The 27,032-nt window shown below is 36.4% G+C and overlaps 2 protein-coding genes across 5 annotated transcripts in view; one reads left to right on the top strand and one right to left on the bottom strand.

Annotated features, from left to right (window-relative positions):
- On the top strand, positions 1 to 4,004 carry LOC105200793 (tetratricopeptide repeat protein 5). Of its 2 annotated transcripts, XM_011168514.3 has the most exons (8): positions 2 to 303; positions 436 to 786; positions 911 to 1,153; positions 1,600 to 1,653; positions 1,745 to 1,930; positions 2,064 to 2,236; positions 2,330 to 2,474; positions 2,553 to 4,004. In XM_011168514.3, exons 1-8 carry the CDS (start codon positions 220 to 222, stop codon positions 2,670 to 2,672), a joined length of 1,356 nt encoding a protein of 451 aa, XP_011166816.2. In that variant the 5' UTR covers positions 2 to 219; the 3' UTR covers positions 2,673 to 4,004. The 2 variants fall into 2 exon arrangements, with proteins under 2 accessions (XP_025985915.1, XP_011166816.2); XM_026130130.2 differs by lacking the exons at positions 1,600 to 1,653; positions 1,745 to 1,930 and having other exon boundaries at positions 1 to 303.
- The window catches only part of LOC105200794 (torso-like protein), a 26,136-nt gene continuing 2,905 nt past the window's right edge, over positions 3,802 to 27,032 (bottom strand). Inside the window, exons 1-4 of one of the 3 annotated variants that reach the window (XM_039446061.1) lie at positions 7,502 to 9,685; positions 6,305 to 6,653; positions 5,669 to 6,008; positions 3,802 to 4,936 (exon numbers count right to left, since the gene is read on the bottom strand). In XM_039446061.1, the coding sequence (XP_039301995.1) occupies positions 4,541 to 4,936; positions 5,669 to 6,008; positions 6,305 to 6,624 (1,056 nt within the window). In that variant the 5' untranslated portion in view covers positions 6,625 to 6,653; positions 7,502 to 9,685 and the 3' untranslated portion in view covers positions 3,802 to 4,540. Of the gene's footprint in view, positions 4,937 to 5,668; positions 6,009 to 6,304; positions 6,799 to 7,501; positions 9,686 to 27,032 lie in introns of those variants that run through there. The other 2 variants (XM_039446060.1, XM_011168516.3) reach the window with 2 other exon arrangements.

Genomic DNA, 27,032 nt, shown 5'->3' on the forward strand with positions numbered 1-27,032 from the left:
ACGCTCCATTCATAAACGCTATAACTCGTATGCAGGGTTAGGCAGTAATCATAACCTCTCTCACGTTTTTGTTTTGACAGCTCGCAAATGACACGCGTTATGAGCGAGCTTACATGATCGCGATCGAATTATGAATAAGATTTCTCGCCTGAAGGGCGTGTGAAGTACGATAAAGTAATGTTTGTTTGTCGCGCATTGTAATATAGTCCATGAAAGAGAATGTCCGCGATTATAGACGACAAGGTAGTCGCGGGTGCGAAGAGCTCAAATATCGTCAAGGAAGATCCGATCGTAGCTCTCACGGTGAGTAAAACATGCTGAATGCATTTTACTGTGCATTGTTTTTTCTCCTTTACTCGTTCGCTTAATTTTGGTTATATATTGTTATATATGTTTGGTTATATATTTCCACCTGCTGATTATGATCCATTTCAGGAGAGAGTCAAAGCTTTGTATCTCTTCCGAGACCGCTATTTTGAGACGCATTCTATCGACGAAGCGATAAAAAAAAGTACTGACGTGGAGAAGGAGATGAAAGACACGTTGAGCAAGTTCGATGAGTGTAAAGGATATGAGATTGATGGCTCACGTGCCAAGTATTATTATTTAAAGGGAAAAGCCCTGAACGTAGTGGACCGTTTCATTCCGCAGGCGGAAGAACTTTTGAGTAAAGCAGTGAAATTGGAGCCAAAATTAATAGAAGCTTGGAACGAATTGGGAGAGTGTTATTGGAAAAATGACGACATAAAGCAAGCAAAAAACTGTTTTGTTGGCGCTCTGCAACATGTATGTTTTATCTATTATTTCTAACATAACTTTAGTTTAAAAATTAGTAATAAATCATTACATAATGTAGTCCTATCTTATAAAAATATGAGATACATGTCTAATATTTCATTTTTTTTTGCAGGATAGGAATAAAGCATCTTTGCGAAATCTGTCCATGGTGTTTAGACAGGAACAAACATCATCCCTTGAAGAGAGAATAAACAATATTAAACAAGGAGTGGAATATGCTAAGGAGGCTGTAAGTCTTGACACGAGTGACGGACTGTCCTGGGCCATATTAGGGAATGCTTATCTGTCTTTCTTTTTTACGGTGGCGCAAAGTCCAAGTACATTACGTTTGTGCATGTCGGCATATATCCAAGCGGTAAGATGATTCTTGAGAAATATTTATATATTTTGCTTATAAAACCTGTTGCATTTGCAAAAGAAAATATAGGATGAGAGAAAAACTCTTTGGAACTGAGCCTCGAATCTATATGGACACTTATCAAATACTGCTTTTGCATGGAGTCACTACTCTAAATATTTACTTATATGTCCATATTATTGTATAGTAGTAGTAATGGAAGTGAATGGAACTATATTAGTCTGTATATGTCACCTAAATTTCTAAAGAATTTCTCTCATGATTTCTACTAAGTTGTCAGTACAGATTACAAACTTTTATATATATATGAGATGTGAACTCAAACTCGGGACCTTACGAGAGTAGGGTTCGTTGCTCTCACACAGAGCCACACGACGTTTTATATCTTTGTATACAAATTTTATTCTCATTTGATATGAATTACATATCAAATTTTCTTTAAGGAAAAAGATATCATTGCAAGAAGTAACCCCGATTTGTTTTATAACAAAGCAATAGTAAGTACGAATAAATTTGTGCAATTTTTATTTTAATATTTTCGATAAGAGGCTTGCAATTTGTTCTAATCTGCAAATTTATTTATTTTAGGCTCTAAAATATGAAGAAGAATATAACTTAGCCTTACAATCGTTTGAAAATGCAATGGCGCTCGATCCGCTGTGGGAAACACCGCGTAACAAACGCGATGAATTGCTACAATATCTTAAAGACATACAAAATTCAATTAATAATAATGGATACGTAAAACCGAAACGATTATATCAAATGATACGGGTATTTATATTATAGAAATTAATAATAAATAGTTAACAGCTATATATATTGATATTTGTTATTAATACATGTGGTAATATAACATGTGATTTTGGCACAATATACATATTTATAGGTTTATGATTAAATGTAGGCATTGGATATTAAACACTTAGGACCATACAAGGATGGAGCGTATACGTATGGCGGAAAATCTGTAAAGTTAGATTTAATTCCATTACGGGAATTAAGTCTTGGATTGAACACAGAAAAAGTCGTCTTTGGAAAAGTAGTCTGTTGGATTCAAGACTCGGATTGCGTCCCATTGTAAGTATTTACTTTCTGTATTGCACAAATCATTTCTTTGTTCGACATTTATCTGTTAAAGTCATACAATTCACTCGTTTTTTTCTTATTCAGTGCTTTTTGTCTCGTGGATGAACAGAAGACGTGTATTGTTGTTACTGTATATAATCTAGCGAAAGGCCGAGGAGTCACGATCGGGGATTCTGTTGGTATACCAGAACCGTTTGTTACACATCAGAAATTTTCCTACATGAATAATGTTAGTGTTGTATGCACGTTACGATATAAATCAAATATTGTCGAACGTATAATAATTTTTCTTTTGTTCTTTTTTTAGGATTTTGATTACAAATCTATTCGCGTTGAAACTCCAATTGTACTTGTAGTTAATGGGAGAAAACTAGGTCGTGAACAACAAGCCGGCGCAAATTTGCAAACTTTTAAAAAGACAGATTAAATCTGTTGAGCGAGCATTGAATTATGTCCTCAGTTATACTCACTTATGAATAATTTTCAATCTTATGATTATTTTCTAATAGTAATATTTTAATAACGATTATACTAAATATACTCATCAGAGTATATTTAAGGTTTGTGCGATATTACACGAATTTAAAACAAATATATTTTGAAACGTTACATGCCAACATGTGTTGGGAATAATCAAAAAGAATAAGCAAAAATATATGCTACGTTACATGAATTTCGTATTTTATAATAATGTATGAGAAAATATTCACATATACATCTGAGCTGCCACATTTATAAAATCTGAAGAGAAAAAATAATATATATTTTTCTTTCATTATAATGATAATTATGAAGTGCAAGCAGGATTTGCAGAAGCAAAGTAACATATCTGCCAATTGATAAAGTCATACAACTTTGCCTGTTATTAACTTAGTAATTTACTTAAATTCACGACTGAAGTAGAAATATAATATTTTTTATTTTCTATTTTATATTGTAAGCATATTTTAGTTTTTCCTCTATTGTCAAATGTTAAAACATTTTAGAACTATCTTGCTTATCTCCGCGGATTAGCGAGTTCGATGGGTTCTCATTGTTTTACTGTGAAAATATCAAATCTATTATGATGATCCTTGGTCTTTGAATTTTGCTCCACCTGGGTTAAAGTATAGACTTTTAAAGTATAGACTTGCAAAGGATTTCAGCGTCAAAAGCAGTTGAACTTTACGAACTATATTTGATCTCTTATGAATATATCTTTGATATATTTATTTGCTCTATAAAATCATAATATCTTGCGTTTAATAATAATTTATCACACGATACATTTAAATTATATTAAAAGAAATAGCAAAGTAGAAAATGCAAAAACAATTTTGTTATAAATTTTATAGTTATATAAAATATTTTTATCGATATTAGTATATTAGAAAATCCAATTTAGTATCATATGATTGTCATAGTGCCGATATTTTTTATTATATTACTGATTATATTGTTTGTTCCAATCTGTAAATTAAAATATCAAAGCAGAAAAAGGATTGATGAATATACGTATATCATGATACGTATATCATTTCGAAAGAAGAAGGGAGAAGAAAAAAAGAGAAGAAAAGTCATTTGTACCCAATCAACTGTGTTTGCAATGCCAATAGGTTGATTTGTGTATAATATAAAATTTCCTATAGTATTGGTCCATAATCGCAATATAAATTCATTTGCGAATACGTCGTCTTTTAACAACTTATATGGAGAAATGTATAAGAAAAAACATTCTCTGGTTTTATAAAAAAAAAAATAAAAAAAAAAACAGAACTTACTATAAGACAGAACTTACTATAATACCTACATGTAAATTCGCATTTTGCTTTAAAGCGAACTAATGATTCATTGACCCGATCTGCATGTATAATGCATCTTGAATTAAAACAAAACGCACAAATCTTTTTTCATGTATAAAATTCATGTCGCTATATCTTGTACGTCGTATGGATTTCGAGTAAAGAACTTGCGGTATATTGCAACACCATGTTCTTCAGTCAGATCGTACGAATAATGCTTGTGATATATTAAAAATATTTTGTATAAAGATGTTTTCTAATGATTACAATAATAAATACTTATTTATAACAATAACAGCATTTATGCATTATTGTATATGTGGCAGAAGGATATATCCGTCCGAGGAACCTTTATAGTTAGCATCGACGTATCACTACGGTCGCTGGATTATTCCCACAGACACCGTGGATTCCAACAACACGCCGAAATCAGTGTCACATTCTCACACTGATAGCGCGAGCGATCGATATCTTAAAAATCGGTCTTTTCTGTCCAACTACAATCGACACGCCATCACATATTCACCTCCCAGAGCTTGAAATAATTGTCGATCACTTCCAGAAACCACTGACGTCTTTTCGAATCCTTGAAAGCGGGCGCCAATGTCCGCAATTGTAATTGCAGTAACGCTTCGTCGCCCAACAGACTGTCCAGTTGCTTGAGCAACGCGGTGTCGCCATGCAACTTTAGTAAACTGGCGTAAGTGAAGATATAATATTGTACTCGAAGACGTTGCACGGCCCATGTCTCCACGCTACGATTGCCGCTCGCTGACTGTATGGAACCCATATGTTCCGCGTACCACGGTGAAAAGTAATTACTTAGCTCGAGAGTCGACAGCTCCGAGACTCCCCGTGTCTTCAGTCGCTCCTTTATTCGGGAGTATACCTGAGGAGTGTACACGAATACCTGAAAAAAAATAAAAAAATAAAAAAAATATTTCGAATATTTCATCATGCGATTATCAAACGACGTCCCGTCAGCATATTTGGGGCAACGAGATGTTCGCCGAGATCGCTATGCCCAATTAACGAAGAGCAGAGATTGGGACCTCTAGATTGCGGCATCGTATATTTCAAGCAGAAAGTTACGTGATTTCACTTTTACTGACATTGGCGCGGTGATGTAAACTACTAGTAAGAACTAGGCTTGGTATAATTAGGCGTTTCTGTGCAGTTGATACATAAATGAAACTAAAGAGACATCTAATCGAGGGAGTGCACGATAAATGAGCTTTGTTTCACTTTTATTTTAACGAGACTACATTCTTTTCACGGTAAGCCGATTATGATTACGGCGATCAACGGACCGCATAATTAAGGTGGATGCGCCGATGCAAAGAAACGAATTTCATGCCTATTTTTATTATCGTTGCGACATTGAATCAGTTGATTGCAATTTTATATAAGTGCGCATGCATAACGTGCAGTACAATTTTTTTTTCTTTCAGAAAAAGTATCTATTACTTTAGTCATGCAAATATTCGTTGGTCTTATTTTCTCTTTTTGTTAGAATAAGTTCCATCAATTCCATGTTTCGAATTATTTTTATGGAATTACTTCAATCTTTATCATTTAGCAAAATACTAATGCGCTTCACTTTTACAATCTGACTGTTAAATTAAAATGACAAATCGCTTACTTGATAAAGCGAATTTCCCGTGATATAGGAAGCGATGTAATGGGAACCGAAGTTCCTGATGAACCGCACTACACTCGCGGTATCGCCGACCGTGACGTTCTCGGTTTGCCGCAACACGGAGTCATCGAGGACGAGAGTCTCGGCGGTGCCGGCGAGTCGCTGATTATCACGGAATCTGGCGACACGCACTAGAACGTAACAGTGGTCGCCCGTGATGAAGGACGAGTTTATGCCGAGGTGCCTGGCTATGGCCGTCTTCGACCAGCTACCAGTGAAGGCACGCCACGGTCTCTCGAGCTTCTCGAAAGTGAAGTCGCGGAAATAGGCTTGTAGAAGCTGTCTGCAAATATAAATTGCGAATATAGAGAAATCACATCATTGAGTCATTTATTATTCTCGAGAGTGCCGTCTTCTTCCAAGTTTCTACTCGGAATTAACAGATAATAATTAAATAACTAAATAATATTTTTTTATCAAACCTGTATTTAGCTACATCGCGATAACAGGCATCATGAAAATTTTAAAATCGTTTTCTGATTTCGATGATTAGTCATTCACGTGAATCACATGAATTCTATCAATTTGGTCTCCTATTTCATTTCTTTATAGAGACATTGCGTGTGCGATATCACGTGCCTGATATTGTCGCAAAACTCCATGTGGAAGTCGCCGTCGAAGATGGCAGTGCTGGTTTTGCCTGCATGCTGTTGCTTGGGCGGTAACGGCGTGGAATTCTTAAAAACGTCGAGGGTGGGCTCGCGGAATATCCAGGTCTCCGTGTCGTTACGCGGCACCACTCGCATGCTGATGCTCAGATAGCCGTAACGACTGAAGACGTTCACGGCGCCACCGAGTCGCGGACGCTGCGACCTGATAACGCGAGACCTGATAACGCGAGCGCCGATCAGCAATGCGAGCATCGCTGCTAGGAGGAAAAGCCGCGTGAGTGACCACATCTCTGGGCGGCTACCAGGATCAGTGATACCTGAAACGCAGTTCGAATCGACACGAAATTTATCAAGTTATGAGCGAATGGTGAATGAATTACAAAGCACATTAATCTTCTAAGATACTTAAAATGTCACAAGCTTGATGTAATCCTCCAGATCTGAAAAATGAATGAATGCTTCCTATCCAGGAAGCATAAAATCATCATGTTTATTACAACAATATTCTGTAACATGTTACGTTTTCAAGTATGTCGTATTTAACGCTATACAATGTTTTGACCATAACTTGGAAATAATGTTTTTTCAAACATTTTAACAATGTTTTGGAAAAAAGTCATGTGTTAAATAATCTTTTTAAACTGTTTACACAGAATCTTAATAGATTAAAAAAATACGCATGAAATGAACATTACCAAATGTTACTTTAATCCCAGTCGACATAATTTGTAACTGTATAATTTGGGAATAATACTTTATATAACAAACATTGATATTTATATCATAAACATTGGAACTACATCGAGATTGCACAAAAACGTAATTAATTATAATAAAATGATATAAATGTACCATCATCATTACTTTTGAAACGAGGCAAAATTATAACTGCAACATTGCTGCAACTTTCACGTTACATAAAATGTGATATTGAAACTTATAGCTATTATATAGTGAACACATTGTGTCGGCTGGAATGGTTCTTGCTTACTAAGCTTCGGAGTTGGTAAAAATCATGTTTTAAATATGTTTTAATACATAATAAATTTCAAAATTATGTTGTAAACATGTTTTAAATACATATTACATTTCAAAATGATGTTTTAAACACACATTACATTATATTACGTGCTCAAAACACGTTTAAAATTTGATTTTTACTAACCCTGCTGAGCTCACACTAAACAAACTTTTTGTCCATAAATAAAAACTTGCGACGATTGCCACTATATTACTTCACCACGCCGTGGATGCCAGGGAAATATCTCTCTCGTCCCATTCAATTTTGCAACGCGAAACAATGTTCGCATCTTGCGAACGTTGAGATACTGAGAAGCCTATTTCGATTCGCGTGAGGAAACGGCAGATCGTCGTTGCAAGTACCGGTCGCAAGTGCACATCTCGATGCACCAAGTCGTCGTTACCGCGTTGTAGCGTACTGTATCTCGTTATGTGGGTCTAGGTGTGCACCGTCGAGGTGCTTGCACGAGCAAAGCCAGCGGCCTTCATCCCCACTTGCATAGCTCGTACCGGACGAGCACCTTGGTCTACCGGTGTTCCGAACCCCCTCTCTCTCTCCCCACGTGCACCTTGATTCGATAATTCATTCCTTGCCGATGAGGAAGGCGAGCGCACATCTTCTTCCAGACAGCCGACAGCGAGTGGGCGACCGACCGGCTGTCCCGCATCCGTCTCGCTTTGTCGCGCCTCGATACGGAGGAGGACACCTTGCACGGACATTATAATGACGCAGACGATTGTCATGATTATTCAAGCTGCTTTGACGTTAGTTAACTCGAATTGCGCTTTTGGTACGAGCAGAGAAATGAGGGATCGAGAGAACAGCTGTACCACGACGTCTTGCGGATATGTTAAGATGATATTTATCATAACTGAGAGACATTGACGTTCATTTCTGACGATTGGAATTTGAATGAGGAGCATTGTTTACTCCGCTATTTGAATTTGAATGGTGGGCGCAGTTACAAGTGTTTCATGAATGTAACTTCTCCTAGTTACTCCTCGAGGAATGTAAAAACGTGCTGACGGTAATAATTAGCAACGGCATTGCGAATCACTTTCAATTTTGCAAGATCGTACTTTTACCCGCTGAATCTCAGCCTTCTTGAATGCAATTTGGCGGATCTTTGAGGTGCGTGAAACAGAGAAAGTTGCATTTTCAGAGAATCATTTTTAGTCGCTATACAGTATCGTACATTGAAGCACACACGAGTCATCCCTCGTTACATAAATAAGGAGTTTGACATAATGGAGTTTTAGAAAATGTCGTGAATTATATCACTGTTCTTTCTTCAGTTTTTCACGGTTTTCGTAGAAGAGGTACAAAAGTCACGTAAATAATTCATAAAGTACCGACGCTTCGATGTACCGACACCACGATTCCGCAACCGCGTCTTTTTTTCGCGAAGACAGGGCAATATATTACAATTATAAGGAGATCTTTTCATTACACCAGACGAAAGGGTAAGAGACCGTTAGAGCGGACGAGCAATTTTCTCCTCTGCGCCTCTCTCATGAGTGACGATTAATCCACGTCACATATATATATGTTTTCACTCAATTAAACGTGTCCGCCCGTATGTAACGTATCAGACGCATCGATGCGTACGCGCTACGCACGCACTTCGCCTTCTCTGTCACCAGAATCGGCGAAGGTCCGAGGTGCAAGTCCGAGTGAAAGTGAAATTTAACTGCCACCTCTCTCCCTCTCTCGTGTGTGCAGGCGCAAATAAAAAAGAGGCATGTAAAATTATGACGGACGCATGATGTACCTGCGTGCAGAGGTCATTAAAACGACGTTAAAAGCGGAGTGTATGCGGAAATACGCGTACGTCGGCGTACCGCGTGATGCAGCATCGATGTTCAACGAAATGGAAGAAGAGAATGATGCGGTTCAATAGGAGCGTAACTCGCTTTGGAAATTCCATCAAGGATGGCCGGAATTCGAGACGGAACTCTTGCTTTGCCGCAGGGGGGGGGGGTACGCCGCGATGAGCGAGCGTAGTAATTAAGTTTTCTGTCGTCCAATCGAAGAGATGAAATTACCCGGCTTCGCAAAGGGGAAAGGATCCGATTAGGTTTGGCGAGAACAACGAAGTCAGCTCGACCCGTTCTTTCTTATTTATCAAACAATCATTTAAGGTACCACCAGTTCGAGCATTTTTCTCCACGGGCAGCGAAGGGAAAGCACGCGATATTTCCATTTCTCGCTATGAATAACGTATTTATAAATAATTTACTCGCGATGAGAATTATTCAACCTTTCTGACAACGCGTCTCATTTATAGATACCTATCTGAATAATGCATTCGTAACGGACCGTGAAACTCGGTGCAGTAGATATAATACACTACTCAAAAGAAAATAGGGAACACTTTCCAGACACCAAAAATTAGGCTATTTTCAAATGACTGTAACTCGGTGAAAAATCATCGTAGATAAAAAATAAAAAAAGCATTTTGAAGCTTGAAGATCCAACTTTAACGCTCTATCAGCAGATTTTCAAAATTCTTTTAACTTCCTTGTCTTATGCAGTAAAAAAGCACACCCTGTTTTGTTCCTTAAAATTTCGTATTTTTGACACTTTGCAGTTCGACCAACAAATTTTTTTCGAACAATTCAAGTAAAGCTTCATAAACTACAACATTTTGCCTACAAAATGCTTTTTTTAAAATTTCTCTACGATTTTTTTGACCGAGTTACGCTACTTTGAAGCTAAACCTGCATTTTTTACAAATGATATCCGTACTCCGTGAAAAATCATCGTAGACAAAAAATCAAAAAACCATTTTAAAGCTCGAAGTTCCAGCTTTAACATGCTGTTAATGGTTTTCAAAAATTTTCTCAATTTCTTAGTACTATGCCCCAAAAAAGATACACTGTTTTTTCCTTAAAATAACGTATTTTTAACAGCCTGTAGCTCAATAAAAAAATTTTTCTCGACAAATCCAATGCAAGTGCCATAAAGTATGACATTTTCTCTACAAAATGCTTTTTTTAAAGTTTTCTCTACGATTTTTTTTGACCGAGTTACAAGACTTTGAAGATATACATTTTTTACAGTACATTTTTCCGAAAAATGACGTCTACCGCCGACATTAGCATTACCCAATGTGCACCACGTGGAGGTTGTCGGTCGGATTTTTGCACATCGTGTGTGTGTGTGTGTGAGTGTGTGTGTGTGTGTGTGTGTGTGTGTGTGTGTGTGTGTGTGTGTGTGTATGTATGTATCACAGCAGAGATAAGGACCCCGCAGTTCGTCACTTCTGCAGTATTTAATGACTCCAAACCCTCTCTGCTGTGTGTGTATGCGCTCGCGCGCATGAGAGTTCAATAGTGTGTATTTCCTCCTCTCTGATCAATTACTGCTTGCAAGCGTTCTCGCATATTTATACATCTTGCAATACGATCTTGCGGAATGTTGTGCCAAATTTCCGTTAAAATTTCTCCCAATTCTTCTAAATTTCGCGGCTGTTCCTCGCGACGCCTTAATCGTCGTTCCATTTCATCCCAAATATGCTCGATTGGATTTAAGTCCGGGCTATTGGCGGAATGATTTAACAGTCTAATTGCGTGTCGTTGAAAAAAACGTCGCGTTATATTCGCCGTATGAGGTCGAGCGTTGTCCTGCATAAAAATAAAGTTCCGACAGGTTCGATTTAATAGCAAAACGTGTGGTCGTAGAATATCGTTGATATAACGAACACCCGTCATTGCCGGAGGTGGCAGGATCACTAGATCACTTCGTCTTGTAAGTGATATACACCCCCACACCATCACGGAACCGCCGTTGTAGGATCGTATTGGCATAACGCAACGTCGATCATAGCGTTCATTTCGTCGATGCCAAGTACGTATACGAGCATCATTGCCATAAAGGCAAAAACATGATTCGTCGGAGAAATATACATTTCTCCAATCCTGTGAACTGTAAACATATAGTCGTCTTAGTCTAAAAAAAATCTCTTTTTAGACAAAGATGACCATATGTAAACATTGCATGCTCAATACAATAAAATTTTGTTTAGTACACCGGCGATACTCGCAGTGTGATAAGCGACACGGAATTTTCAAAATGCCGCGTAGACATTTATCGGCCGTAGAAGTTGCACGCATAATTGCGCTTTTGCAACAAGGTTTTAGTATGCGTTATGTGGCGCAAGATATTGGTGCATCTATGTCCGTAGTGAGTAGAGCTTGGTTACGATATCATGACACGGGAAATTACACGAGACGTGAAGGTAGTGGTCGTTCTCGATTAACGACAAATAGACAAGATCGAGCCATTGTTCGTTATGCATTAGAAAGACGAATAATTACCGCAAGAAACATTCGTAATGACATTCATTTGCGCCATGTGTGCGAACAAACAATTCGCAACCGTTTGGGAGAAGCCGGTCTTCGTTCTCGTGTTCGTGCACAAGTACTAAGACTCACACTCGTACATCACCAAGTACGTTATCAATTTGCGCGCGATCACATAAATTGGACCGCTAGGGATTGGAGAAATGTATATTTCTCCGACGAATCACGTTTTTGCCTTTATGGCAATGATGCTCGTATACGTACTTGGCGTCGACGAAATGAACGCTATGATCGACGTTGCGTTATGCCAATACGATCCTACAACGGCGGTTCCGTGATGGTGTGGGGGTGTATATCACTTACAAGACGAAGTGATCTAGTGATCCTGCCACTTCCGGCAATGACGGGTGTTCGTTATATCAACGATATTCTACGACCACACGTTTTGCTATTAAATCGAACCTGTCGGAACTTTATTTTTATGCAGGACAACGCTCGACCTCATACGGCGAATATAACGCGACGTTTTTTTCAACGACACGCAATTAGACTGTTAAATCATCCCGCCAATAGCCCGGACTTAAATCCAATCGAGCATATTTGGGATGAAATGGAACGACGATTAAGGCGTCGCGAGGAACAGCCGCGAAATTTAGAAGAATTGGGAGAAATTTTAACGGAAATTTGGCACAACATTCCGCAAGATCGTATTGCAAGATGTATAAATATGCGAGAATGCTTGCAAGCAGTAATTGATCGGAGAGGAGGAAATACACAGTATTGAACTCTCATGCGCGCGAGCGCATACACACACAGCAGAGAGGGTTTGGAGTCATTAAATACTGCAGAAGTGACGAACTGCGGGGTCCTTATCTCTGCTGTGATACATACATACACACACACACACACACACACACACACACACACACACACACACACACACACACACACACACACAAACTCACACACACACACACACGATGTGCAAAAATCCGACCGACAACCTCCACGTGGTGCACATTGGGTAATGCTAATGTCGGCGGTAGACGTCATTTTTCGGAAAAATGTACTGTAAAAAATGTATATCTTCAAAGTCTTGTAACTCGGTCAAAAAAAATCGTAGAGAAAACTTTAAAAAAAGCATTTTGTAGAGAAAATGTCATACTTTATGGCACTTGCATTGGATTTGTCGAGAAAAATTTTTTTATTGAGCTACAGGCTGTTAAAAATACGTTATTTTAAGGAAAAAACAGTGTATCTTTTCTGGGGCATAGTACTAAGAAATTGAGAAAATTTTTGAAAACCATTAACAGCATGTTAAAGCTGGAACTTCGAGCTTTAAAATGGTTTTTTGATTTTTTGTCTACGATGATTTTTCACGGAGTACGGATATCATTTGTAAAAAATGCAGGTTTAGCTTCAAAGTAGCGTAACTCGGTCAAAAAAAATCGTAGAGAAATTTTAAAAAAAGCATTTTGTAGGCAAAATGTTGTAGTTTATGAAGCTTTACTTGAATTGTTCGAAAAAAATTTGTTGGTCGAACTGCAAAGTGTCAAAAATACGAAATTTTAAGGAACAAAACAGGGTGTGCTTTTTTACTGCATAAGACAAGGAAGTTAAAAGAATTTTGAAAATCTGCTGATAGAGCGTTAAAGTTGGATCTTCAAGCTTCAAAATGCTTTTTTTATTTTTTATCTACGACGATTTTTCACCGAGTTACAGTCATTTGAAAATAGCCTAATTTTTGGTGTCTGGAAAGTGTTCCCTATTTTCTTTTGAGTAGTGTAGATGATCGCGATAGAAATTAATTTAACGTTTAATGAAGCCTCGTTCGTGAGAGTGGATAATAATTAAATCGTCCATCGGTAATAATTAACGGAGTACCGGAAAGTTAAATGACGTTTATCGTGCGTTACACGAGCACACGCAATCGGACGCGCATTGCATCGACGTTTAACTGGCATAACGAGTGCGCGATAGCCCGATTGAACTGTCGCGATTTTTATCTCTCAAACGACGCGTATACACGCCCCAATTCGTCTTCCTCATTGTTACCAGGAATTGAACCGGCAGCAACGTTTTGCACAATGCCGCACTCGGCAAATCGATTTAAATTAATTCCCAAGCGGGTCGCATTTCCGCGCGCCTTTTGTTCGCTTTACGGTTTGCGCGGCGACTACTCTTAATCCGCGGACTCTGGGGTAAACTTTGACATTCCTGTATATACGCTCCCCTGTCTTCTTTGCCCCAGTGGCCTTTGCAGCCTATGAGAATATCACGAAGCGATTAGCACGATGTTATAATTATGCAACAGCTCGGTCGACTTTTATTTTCGCGCGTAGAATAGCTTCGCGGGTACGCGGTGAGATTAATTGCTTCATTAATTTTATGAGACGCTCGGCGAACATTCTTTTTATTTCAAAGCATTTCTTGATTCTGATGTATTAGTACGGTGCGCTAATAAATTGTTTCGTTGCATGTTGACAGGTAGATATTGAATACGTTGCGTTCTCACTTAAAATAACCGAGAGTAAGTCTCGGGCTATGTGAGGTCTAAGTCATAGTACTCGATATATTAGCCGTCAGCTTAGGCCACGCCACTTTTTTTCATAACTGCGTTCTGTATGACTAAACCCCACTGGGTCAAAGCAGTGAAGGTAAGCCACACATACAAGTTATTTAGCACACACGTTTCGTTCTAATATTGAAGCGACGCGATAACAATGTGGTGAATGTGAAATTTATTATCGCTGTGTCTGCGCGCTGTTTCCGCGGCGATAGACATAATTTTCGTCTCGACGAAACTCTTAAACGAGGCATCGCGCCGCTTTGGCCCGACGATACGTACGAATCGCCGCCCAGTAATTCGCGCGTAATAGGAAGTCGTTTATCGATTTATCTCAAAAGAAAGATCGCTCCATATACCCAGATTCGAAGCTGTTAGCTGCGAACGAAAGTACCCATACATATTCATGAGATTACGACAAGAGCGTCGAGATGGAGAACGTCTCGATTGTTTCGCTTACTATCGCTTCGCCCGTCGATGATTGCGTCAAAGACGCCGGTTTTTCAAGACTGATCAATCTCAACAATAGAAGCTGTTCGTGTTTTCTGCCTGCATAACGAGATATTCTATAATATCGCTTTATCCGTGATTGTAATCTACTTATAAATAATTGAGTGAAAAATTATTTTTTAGACTTGTTTGGTTTTGTAGGAAACCATTCAATTATTTATAAGTAGATTACAATCGCAGATAAAGCGATATTATAGAATAAAAAAAAAATTTCTTATCTTCAAATCATTTATTGTGTAAATATGATACCTTTTCTCTACATACGCGAGAACAAAGTTATAGGCTTTGATTAATATTTCCGGAACTATTTAAAAAAGAAAAATAAATATTTTTGAACTCTTTTGGTTTTTACAAAAATTTTATATTTATCAATATAAAATCAATATTTTCTGCTTATATTTTCGTTTTCTGTTCTTACCGGAACCAAATTATTCGCGATGTCAGATTAATGGTAGAGAATTCGTCAAGTCAGATATTTTTTAAAAGGCGGACTCGTTTGGTAGAATACCCTTCAATTATTTTGATGCAAAGTACACATAAACGCAATTTGTATTTTAGCAACTTATTATATTATATTTATTTTTCTATACTTGTTTCCGACAAGTATACGAGCGCGTTAAGCGTACTTCATTAAAGTTATTTATAGTATTACGTTTAGAAATCGCACACGTGCTAGTATTATAAACCTTTAACTAATGCACTTAAATGTGAAAAAGGCCGTGGCAATAGCGAGACATTGAGAAAAGCCAAGTCACCAAATTAGTAAAACGGAAGGAACGAGTTCCGCTTTCGCCGTTGCTTTCGAGCGTGCGAGAGTGGTTTTCCAAGTTGCGTGATTAGGATTTTACGAACATTCCTGCCGTAAAACGTGACATTGACGTCGCGTTCTTACTTTCAATTCAAGATCATTTTGTGTCTAATGCATTAATCTGTAAATTCCAAGCGATAGTCGCAAATGATAGCCGGCGACGTAACATTATTTTTTTATACGACACGATAATTATTTATTCAGTGCTTACACGTAAGACATCAAAATAACAGATTTTAAACTTTCGCAGTGACCAACACTTATCGAGTGTAAGATAGAAAGTTACGTGAAATTTTACATTCTTCAATGCGTTTCTGTATGCCTGATTACTGGTGCATCAAACGATGAATAAAATTGTGTAATATGTACGCATGAGCATTTGCGAGATATTAGATGGATAATGATCTATATGTATCTCTTAAAAAATTGAGCAAATTTTCAGCGTAATTTCTAAAAAAAAAAAATTATTATTTGAAATAGAACGAATAAAAAATCAAAAGACATTGAATAAATAAAACTGATAATTGCAACGCAAAAATATCATTATGAAACTATTTAAAAAAGAACTTGGCACAACGTCGCGTTATAAGATTCACATTAAGATATAAAAAAATTTTAATTTATCTATGAATAATAAATTAAGCTGATGTTATCAGTTTAATTTCTGTTGAATCATTTCCTGATTCCCAATCTATGAGCAAAGAGTATTTTTTAATGCTTGTTATCTACCTGCGCATGTCCATACATATATATGTACATCTAATTGCATTTACTACTGACGGCCAAGAGAGTAGCAAATAGACGTTGCATTAACATTACAAATAGGAAAGATAAATTCAGCCGTAATATAAGGAGGTTATATAAACTTTGCAAGGAATAAAACATACTGTAAAGATTTTTTTCTGCTGCGGTACCTTATTTAGAAATTGGTAAAACTTGAAACGCAATCTAAAAGGTCCGAAATTGTCAGTTAACTGGAAGGTCCACTTGCCTCAACTTTCTAGCATTTCTATTACGATCATATCGAATTGACGTAAAAGAAAAAAAAATCTCGAAGAATAATAATTGAACGTATGGCCGGTTGCGATTCACTTGTTGCGGTGATATACGGCGGCCAATGGAGAAGAATTATTTAAGTAGCCTCGCGGGCACAACTATTGAAAGGGACGTATTGCGTCGTCCCATTAGACGCAGGAAACGCGATCACAGAGAGTCGGATGATCCAAACAACCGCTTTAGATCTAATTGAGGTAGGTTTAGCTAAGAAGACTAACCAGCCGCGGCGATGGAAAATTTCGATCGCCTCGAAATTTTCCACCGCCGTAGACGATTAGTCTTCTTAGTTAGGCAACAATCGTCGAGAAAAATTGATTGTACAACTCGGTATTCGAATTTAATTTTGTGCTACTGTCATGGAAAAAATATAGTGCTAGTTAGGGAGAACTGCAAGTGCACCGAAATAGGTGTACGTTTCACTCGTTAGCGAAACCAGTTTTATGTTGTTTTGAAGTAGAAACAATATTTTCAAGTAAAATACTAACGAGATCGAAATACACGTGCTTGCGAAGTACAAGCGGACAAAAGCAAATTCTTCTCTCTCTCTCTCTCTCTCTCTCTCTCTGCTAAATAAATAATTCAAGAAAGTTCCCGTTTATAGCTTCAATTTGTGATCTTGTAAAAGCTGTGTTGCAATTCGTAAATTGACATAAAATACTAAAATAACCAATACATTATTTTATTTTAATCCTAATATACTACTGTAGGTGAATTTTTACCAGGTGCTAATTTAGTACAGTTTTTATTATGTTATTAAAATATTGATAGTTAAAAATAATATTTAATAACATTTAGCTACATTAAAATAATGTTAATTATTTTAACATCTTACAACCTATAAAGTAAGAAAAATCTAAAAAAATGTTTTAAATTATACAAAAAAATTTTTAATTATATAAGTGAATTTTTATCTAAAGTATAGTATTAAGTATGTCAGAAAAATATGAGTAGTTAGATATTTTTTTGTATTGTGTAGATATGTTTAAATGTTCTCATATATTATTTTTAAGATATGAATTTTTACTTCCTTGGCTAATTGAACGATGGAATATATTTGAAGGTTTATCAAGCAGGATATAATCTTTTTAGCAGAATTATTTATTCACTACAAAATACGAGCGGAACTTTTAATGTAGACACTGAACTACGTAAATCATTCTATTTAAGACAAAATTTATGTGATCTCGATATGCAATACATATGCATGGAAAGTGAAAGACTGCAATACCTCATCAACGTGTTAATTTATAGCACGTGCATCTCTCATATTATTGGGTAATTCAGCTGTTTTATATATACGTTCGGTATATCATATTTCGCATGCCATGTCGTCGCCAAGCCTGTTAAGTATGTACAATTTGCACAGGAACGTGGCTTGAAAATGTGTATCGTCATCAATAATCTGAATTCGCCTGAAGATCGTAATTTCAAATTGCTCGTGACATTTTTCAGCCATTTGTCATCAAGCGTTTATTAACATAGATAATTCAAATTTATTTTCCGATTTTACATTCAACAATAAAATTCAAATTGCAATTTTGTGTATCTTTTACAATAATAGATTAAGTGCAAAAAAAATCCAAATACATTCAGAGATCGTATTAAAATATTTAAAGGATTAAAAACAAGGAAGAAGATAAAATTTTTAAAAGATCTTATTCTGAAAAGATAAAAAGTGTGGTCGACTTACCCTACCGGATCACACAACTTTATTCCATTTCCGTTGATTGGCTTTCCCCTCCGTACGACAAAGCCTCCCTCCCCGTTACGCTAATTGTTATGGGTCACTGACTGTACGCTTGTTACAAGACACTAGAAGATAACTCGGCTTTCCAACGTTGCCGCTCTAATCAACTGTGCACTTGTTGCACTATACTTTTCCGTTTCAATTAATTTCAATTTCTCACGTATACTTTTTTCAATCGTGAAATATCGTTTCATATGTTGTAAACTAAAACTGAACTTAAAAATTTTCTAAGATTATTTTCCATCTGCACTTCTCCAGAAACAGATATGACGTAATCAGAATTTGACGCAACGATAGTTTGTGTATGATAATACGCGGATACACAGCAATTTGTCGATATCTTGCTCTCTTATCGAGCAAGTTACAGTTAAGACTGCATTTGCAGTGTAACTTCAATTTAATAAAAAAATGCACCGATTCTTCGCCGTCGCGCGATATCGCTAAATATATTTTTCCGCACGCGGCAGCAATATTCGTAAAAACAATTTAACTGTCGCGGCTGATTTCGTAATCTGCAGCTCATTTGGATGTGGATATTCACACATATTTCTAGGAAGACAGATTGAATTAAATTGCGTTTCTGATTATTGTTACTTCTAGAAAAAATATTACAGCTATATCATAAATCTTTATTGACGTAGTTTCTACTAGTACAATCACATTTGCATTAATGAAAAATATTTTTCCTAACAGCCGGATAATGAAAAACAGTATTGAAAATAATAACGGCACGTCGTACTTAAAGATGTATGTGCCACATCTCAAAGTGTTATTGCAAATTTAAAATTTTTATATATTGATCTGTTATTATGTTTGAGTATCTGCGTAAAATTTGACCATAATCTTTTATTGGTTTAAAAATTATGTATTTTTTTATTTGCTCTTGCTCGTGTAAAATCATTTTGTAGTATTTATCTGTAAATTTAATGAAGAATTAGCATTGCAAATAAAATCAAATTTTTTTATACATACCAATAAAATTTTAATAAATATGGTACACAATTTTAATAAATTGGTACAAAAATTTACTTGAATCCACCAACTCGTTTAAAAGTTACTTATCTAAAACTATAAAATAGGATTATTTTCTCTGCATAAAACATTATAAATTTTTTTTTGCAGATGGTTTCGGGACCAAAATTTTATCCGCGACCAAAACTTTTGCTATTTGCAATTTGCAGTTTCTAACTTTTGATAACTTTTAGTTGATATTGCAGAGCAAAAAAATTCTTAATTACACACCATTGGAATAATACACCGAATATAAGTAGAAAATCCAGATAGACAGTTATTTGGATATGTGATAGTGCAACGTGATAAACTGGTTTAACTTGTATTTTACCAGCGTTAAAAAACACGATGTCACGAAAGCAATAATATTTTAATTTCAATTAAAAAGAATTATTGGCTGACAAATCTTTTTTACGACTGAAAAACAGTACAATTTCCAGAGAGATATCAAAAATTGCCTCGCCACGAAAAACGTTAGCGATATCGTGTTGTTATTGTATCGTTGATACATATTGCGCAATGTAATCTGCATTGAATTGCGGATGCGGTCGATTACACGGACAATCTGACTTTTGAGCGAGTTAGCCCTCCGACAAGCGCTTAGCCTTCCTTTTCGCGTAAAACCTATTTCGTATGCGTCGCGATCGAGGTCATTCACTCGACTGACGCACGAATGTAAATTAATCTCGTTGTCGCGTACAGTTCTGCAAAGCAAGAGTTTATTTTTAAAAGTGTATTGAGAGATATAACACGAAATGGTTTCACCAATCTTGGGAAAAAAAAATATCAGCGGTCTCGCTTTTAAACAAGATTTAAAAATATTTAATGGAAATATTTTTTAAAATGTGATTATATTTTTGTTAATAATTTCTGATATTATGATTCACTGGGAACAACAGAATAGAGAATATGAGAATAAGTAAAAAAAAAGCGGTACATTAAATACTTGAAATGTTTTATAAATAGCTTATTTAAAAAAAATTTTATGGTATCAAAATTATTCGTGAGAAGACAGAACATAAAGCTGAACAGATATTTTAATCCCAAAAATTCTTATGCAGAATATACGTCGTTAAAGGACTTAGCAAAGGCTTTCTTCCGTTCAACCTGCATTCCCTTTGTCTTGCCAAACGGGTAGAACCAGATTTTTGCGAAATTGCGCGATCAAGGGTTGCTCTTTTTCGCCGCAAAGTGTTATTACCCCATTGGATGTACGAAAAAGTCTTTCTTTTATATTTGCGAGATTCCTCCTGACATTTGCATAGGTATGTTAAATGCGAGGCCTGTTTGCACTTAGATAAAGTGCTATTTATATATATATATATAAAGAGATTCCTCCTGACATTTGCATAGGTATGTTAAATGCGAGGCCTGTTTGCACTTAGATAAAGTGCTATTTATATATATATATATAAAGAGCATTATGTTCCCGCAGATTATATTTTATATATATTTAAAATAGTCGTGCAGGATATGCAGAACCTGAACTAGAAAATTTCATTTAATTTAAAATTCAATATACAATACTTAATTTTATGCAACTGTATTCGCTCTTTGAATGTAGGATTCGAATAACAAATCATAATAAATCCTATCTACCAATAGAACATGGCAGCTTCCCGTGTATCAAAAAATATGAAAATATATAAATAGTTATTTTTCAAACATGTGATATTTCAATTATTACGTCAAAGCGATTCATATATTTAATCATATTTTTTATACATTTGCTATATTATCCGCACTATTATTATCTCCTTGTTTTGTTGTCAGTACAGTTTTAAGTGCTATTTCAGTTTAGGTGGAAAATTAGGTGATAGTTGTAGAGCAACTAACCTGTTCAACTTTTCCACCTAAACTGAAGTAGCACTTTTACATTTTCTTACGTATACAAGCATTTCTACGAATCGATCTATACTCTTTTTTTTCAACAAAATTATCTATTCTCTTTTATTACACCTTTTAAAATACAATATATTTCAAAATTTGTAAATTAATTTAACCCAAAATTAAGCAAACGATAAAAATAAATGTTGTAGAATATTTATATTTTTTTAATTTTTATCCAAGTAACAATGTTTCAATATTTTTCTGTTCCTTATTTCTTTTTATTTTCTTTAATCATGTCCCTCATTCATATAGGTGTTCATTCTCTATTAGATAATATAACGTCCGCGACATTATAGCAGATTATAAGTGCTTCTCTAAGAATTCTTCTGTCTATTATTAACTTGGATGAAGAATATCACGATTTTATGGCGCGCCAAGGTATCATATACCTTACATAGAATTCCTCGTGACATTTACACCAGAAGCGGCGACTGCAACTTCGCGTAGCAATGCTCTACCAGCCGGTGGAATGCATCTTCTCAAGCTGTTCGTTCTGGTTATAATACGAAGAAACTCTATGTAGCAAGAGAGAGCCGTTCACGAAGATTTCGTCGATAGTCACGTTTTTGTCGAGAATAAGATGGGCACGTATTGTGGAAGTTTTCAGAATAGAGTCCAACATGAATTATTCAATGATTTCCTAGATTTTTATTGTACCTTTTGATAAAGTCATAATACGTGTCATGATTTAATAAAAAATATTTAATCTTCAAAAAGAGAGAAAACAAAAATTACTGAATTTTAATAAACGTTTTAATAAACATGTTTGAATATTTGCAATGAATTTATTTACTAAATGTAAATAAATATTTGTTTAATACAAGTATCATTAATATAATTTAATTATTATTTCTTTATTGAATAAATATTTATGTACCGTAAGTAAATATTTCATTGCAAGTATTAAAATAAATTTTTTTGTCAGTGTAGAATACATAAAAACGGTTGACACGTTAACGAGTTATTGAAAGAAGAATATTTTTGTGGTAATCTCATGCAATTGCGTCCAGTGTTGCCAATTTGGCGAATTTCTTTTTTAAACCCTTTCTAAAGTATTTTTTCTTCTATTAGGGATTCTTATTAGGGGCATAAAAAATTTACGAGATTTTTTATATTTTCTTTTCATCTAAAATAAAATCCTGTAAACTTTTAACGCTCCTAAAAATCTCTAATAAAAGCAAGAAACTCCAATTTGATTATAAGAGAATATTCGCCAGTGACAACATTGATCTCCTCACGCTCGTAAATTTTTTAAACTATCACAGGTAGTGTACGGATAAATTTCTTCTTTAGCATGAAACTCGTGGACGAAAGTATTTTTAGACATTAACTTTAAGCCACGAGGAACAATTCTTCAGCTCGATCACGATTCGCCCATCCGTGATCGTTGACGATGCAGAATACGAAGCATTCGGGCATGAACCGACAAATTCTCTCGATGTGGCAAGTCTCACCATTACGCCTAAATCGAAATTCTGCTGTCATGGCGAAAGAAACGCTGCGGTTTGACGTTTTGATACGATATACGATACACGATATATTGACAGAAAATCGAATAGTTTTGACGGAAAGAGTGACGACTCGCATTTCTCAGGGAAGCTCGATTTCACGTACTTCCGCGCACGTCGATTTTAATTCTTATCAAAATTGTAAATCGTTCCAACCCGTCGCATCATGTTAAAGTTCACTATCATACGAGTGACAAGTTGTTAATGGAATATAATTAATGATCGATATGAGTCGTGTATTACAAGCATGTCGAAGTCAATATGCTCAATTTATGCTTGAGGTTATTTCGACTTCACGAGACTCTGTAATACAGTCGTGCAATACATTGATAAGAAAAAAAAAGTACGGTAATAAAAACCACAGTAATTCCTTTTCAAGCGAACTTTAAAAACTGATCCGAGATATATTTAGACATTTTTATTTCCGTCTTCGTCGCGGTTTCCATCTTGAGCAACTCGCAAATATAAACGTCATAAGTATGATTATCGTGTTCATTAATATTTCGTTATCTCGGTCAACCAGTGTCAAAAATTGTAACGCACACGCTCGTAGCGTGCAGACTTAAGCATCGTGACAATATTCGCGTTATCCCCCGTTGCGTTCGTGATTAATGAAAAAGATATACAACCTGCAACTTGATTTGTGATTTCCTGGTGGACAGTAGGTAGCGTGTTTGCCGCGATAGGTGCTGACCATTTTGCGTTTCCCATTGCAGCGGCATTGCACATTACCGTTGCGCTAACATTTACATAATAGCAGAATAACGTGTGACCATTGATGCCGTGCATATGCGATAGCGCTCATGGCCCTAGCGAGGCGTAAAACAAACTTTTTTTATTCTTCTCAGAGCGTTTGATGGAATCTCGCAGCTTAATCATAATTTCCATGCGTCGGATGTCACGTTGCGTAAAAACAAACGTATTTATTTCCTTGACGGGTCTTTTTCATACTTTTAATGTAATCGGCGACTCGTATGCCTTGACGGCTGCTAACGATGCGGAGGAATCGCGTGTCCAGTACTTACGGAATAATTAAAATAATGATAACGTCTCCGAACATAGAGACGAAGGCGAGCCGCGCGCTAAGGTTAGCGAAATAAATATAATCTACGAATGATCTGCTTCAATAGCTCGAAAGTGCACGCGCGGCCTGGTATCCTGGTCGCGGAGCCTTGTGAACGCTCGGTAGTAGTACAACTGTTGAACGAGCCTTGTTCCTGGTTGAAAATGTGGGTAACTGGCATAAGGACGGTCACTGCAGCGCGCGTTCGCGCACGTGTGTTATGATACAGCGGACCTCCGCGAGTCCCTTTTTATTCCGGGTGCTGGCTGACGCGATACCCATGGCGCGGTATCGCGTGCGCGGCCGCGGTAAAGTGTGAAAGTGCGTGCATGATACCGGTGATAGATGTGGTGAAAACCACCGGGTAACTGTAAGTGGCCTAGTCGAGTCTCTTTGTGCTCCGTGCAGAATTCATTCCCCGCACCTGCGAGACAATCGATTAGATCTATGAGTAATAAGCGGCACAATAATGAACTCGCGAATAGCAAGGCTCTTTATCATGAGTCAGTCTCGTCACCCCAATACTTTGTTGCAGCCGAAGATCGATTAGATCCATACATAGGCAATAAGTGTTTCGAAAGATAGATCTTTTATTACAATACTTGGAAGACTAATCTTAACTGATGACCTTTGAAGAGAGAGAGAGAGAGAGAGAGAGAGAGCGCAAAGATAATTTTTTTTCTAATTTGCATCGATTATAAATTTGACAGACACGCTCTGTTAATGTTGAATAAAGTTTATTATTAACGATGATCATATATAACACATATGATGACTTGATTGTGCGCGTGGATAAAATCCACGGAATTCTCGGAAGAATAATAAGATAGATCCCGGTTTTAAATGAGCGCGAGTAATTTCGATGCAATTTCGATAATGACGTGCAATCGTAATTTGCAACATAAAACAAAAATAGGAATAAAGATACAGCCAACGCGAAATAAAGAAAGGTACGTGTATACGTCCTATCGTTAACTATTTCCATCATTAATCCGATATAGATCTATAAGTTTTCACATTATATTCAGCGAGCTATGACGATGGGAGAGTGCAGGTAAAGTGCAATATACATATAATGGAAAATATTGTGGAACATAATACACCTGACATATCGGCGTTTTAACTTAATTGATAAAACTTAATTTATATTTTACGAAAAATATATGTGATGGCAAGTATTGAGAAATATAAGTTTCAACATAATTTCTGTTACATCAGTAAGTTCATTAAATCTACATTGCAATATTCATTACTCATATAGTTTTGCAATATCCTTTTACTACTTTAAAGTGGAAGAAAACAGATACCTAAAAATACTTAAACTTGATTCTTAATCAAAGCGAGTCAAGCGGCTTTCCGTAATTTAATGATAATTCATGTCCTTTTTTTTGAACAACGTGCATTCTTACGTTTGAAGGTTTTCATCAAGGAGATCATCGACAGATCATTGTTAATTAACTGTAATCAGGTGAGCAGCATCAATACCATGACCTAAATATTTCTTTAACACTTATATAATACAAAAGCAATTATATCATTCTGCTTTATAAACTATTAGAAAAGTTTAAACAATTGATACTTAAATCTCACAAAAAATATTACACAAGACATTTCAAATATTTTAACAAATTTAATCTAATTTGGCGGAAATTAATATATATAAATAAAAAATGACAAAAGTAATTTTACAGAATTATACATATTTAAAAGTATTTATATCTCAAATAACGATAAGATATCGTTATCTTAGTACGTAATATTAATTAAGAATTATATTTAATATTAACAGAAGCTCTATTTAAAGTGTGTTGCAATAACTACATTCGTTATCTCAATCGTATTCGCGGCAAAAAAAAATGACTCCGCGATTACGAAATATCGATCTGATTGCTACAAAGTATAAATCTATTCCATTGAACTTGCGATCCAGCGACATCAACGATCGTTTATCATTCAAGGAGAATCGCTCGAAGAAGTAGGCACTCCTATCGAATTTACATAATAAGGTAACGTAGGAAACCACGTGGGGCAAATCAGCTGTTAACACGCAATTCACTCCTCGACGTTCACTGTGCGCGGGTAAACGAACTACTCGCTTCGGCTTCGTCGAAAGGAGTTCAGCAATTTCTGGAGCAAATCAGGTGCGACAAATGCATCTTTTTCACACAGTTTCTTTGGTGCGTCGTTACGTGGATTGCAGATTGAGATGGCCGTCAAGAATATAGACATAAGGTTGAAAGTGACTGTCATGATGGTCACGTCACATTAACAGAAATGCAATTCACGTCGAATTTATATCGAATTATAGTAAAATACGAAACTAATTTATCCTTCATGTAAGCCGCACATTAACGCAATGACTTCGTTTATAGCGTTAAAGTGTAGTAAGAGTAGAAGCCAAAATGCCACGGTTTACGTAACGAAATATTAAGCACTCTTTCAAGACACGGTGATTAAAGTATTCGCTGTTAATTATACGCACCGATGCGCAAACAAGGCACGAATCCTCGTTCGAGTGAACGCGCTCGCCTACCGCGCCAGAAATCAGAACTCGAGCACACCCACATGTGTTCGGCATATGCAATCGCCGAAGGGGAGTATCCCTTCGTAGTAATTGATTGTAATAAAAATCTCTGTGACGCGCAGCTTTTTGTGAGAGTTTATAAATAAATCGCCCGGTGATCCTGTCTGGAGCGTTTTATTAGTCTGACGCATAAGTGCGTGCGAGCACGTTGTAGATAGACGGCCGCATGCTGCTTTCACCCGTCGAAGGTTGCATTCATAATTAGACGGAGAAGCGCTTTATTCACAGCTCCGCTGTTCGCTTTTCAATTTCTGTTTCTGATCCTTCGACTCTCTATGCTTTCCAGAAACGAGTTTGACAAGACCACTGTATATAATCATTATAATATTCATCCCTGCTACCGCAGATTGTTAGACAGAAAGCGACTCGGAGATACACCGAAGGTTAATGTTTTCACGGAGCGGCTATCGCGCATTAAAATTCTTTTCGAGATCTCAACAAGTCATGCGAATGACTAGGACAAACTTCTTCGGAACCCCTAAGTACAATGAGTCCAAGGCTGATATGCCGCAATCTAACTTTCTGCTGAGGTTGCCTGTCCTCCTCGGTCTGGCACCGATTGCTAAATATTCTGCGCTTCATTTCTTCTCCAACGCAGTGCACCTCGCGATTAAGTAGGTACGATGTC

The sequence above is a fragment of the Solenopsis invicta genome, chromosome 2 (assembly GCF_016802725.1).
Source record: "Solenopsis invicta isolate M01_SB chromosome 2, UNIL_Sinv_3.0, whole genome shotgun sequence".
NCBI lineage: Eukaryota > Metazoa > Arthropoda > Insecta > Hymenoptera > Formicidae > Solenopsis > Solenopsis invicta.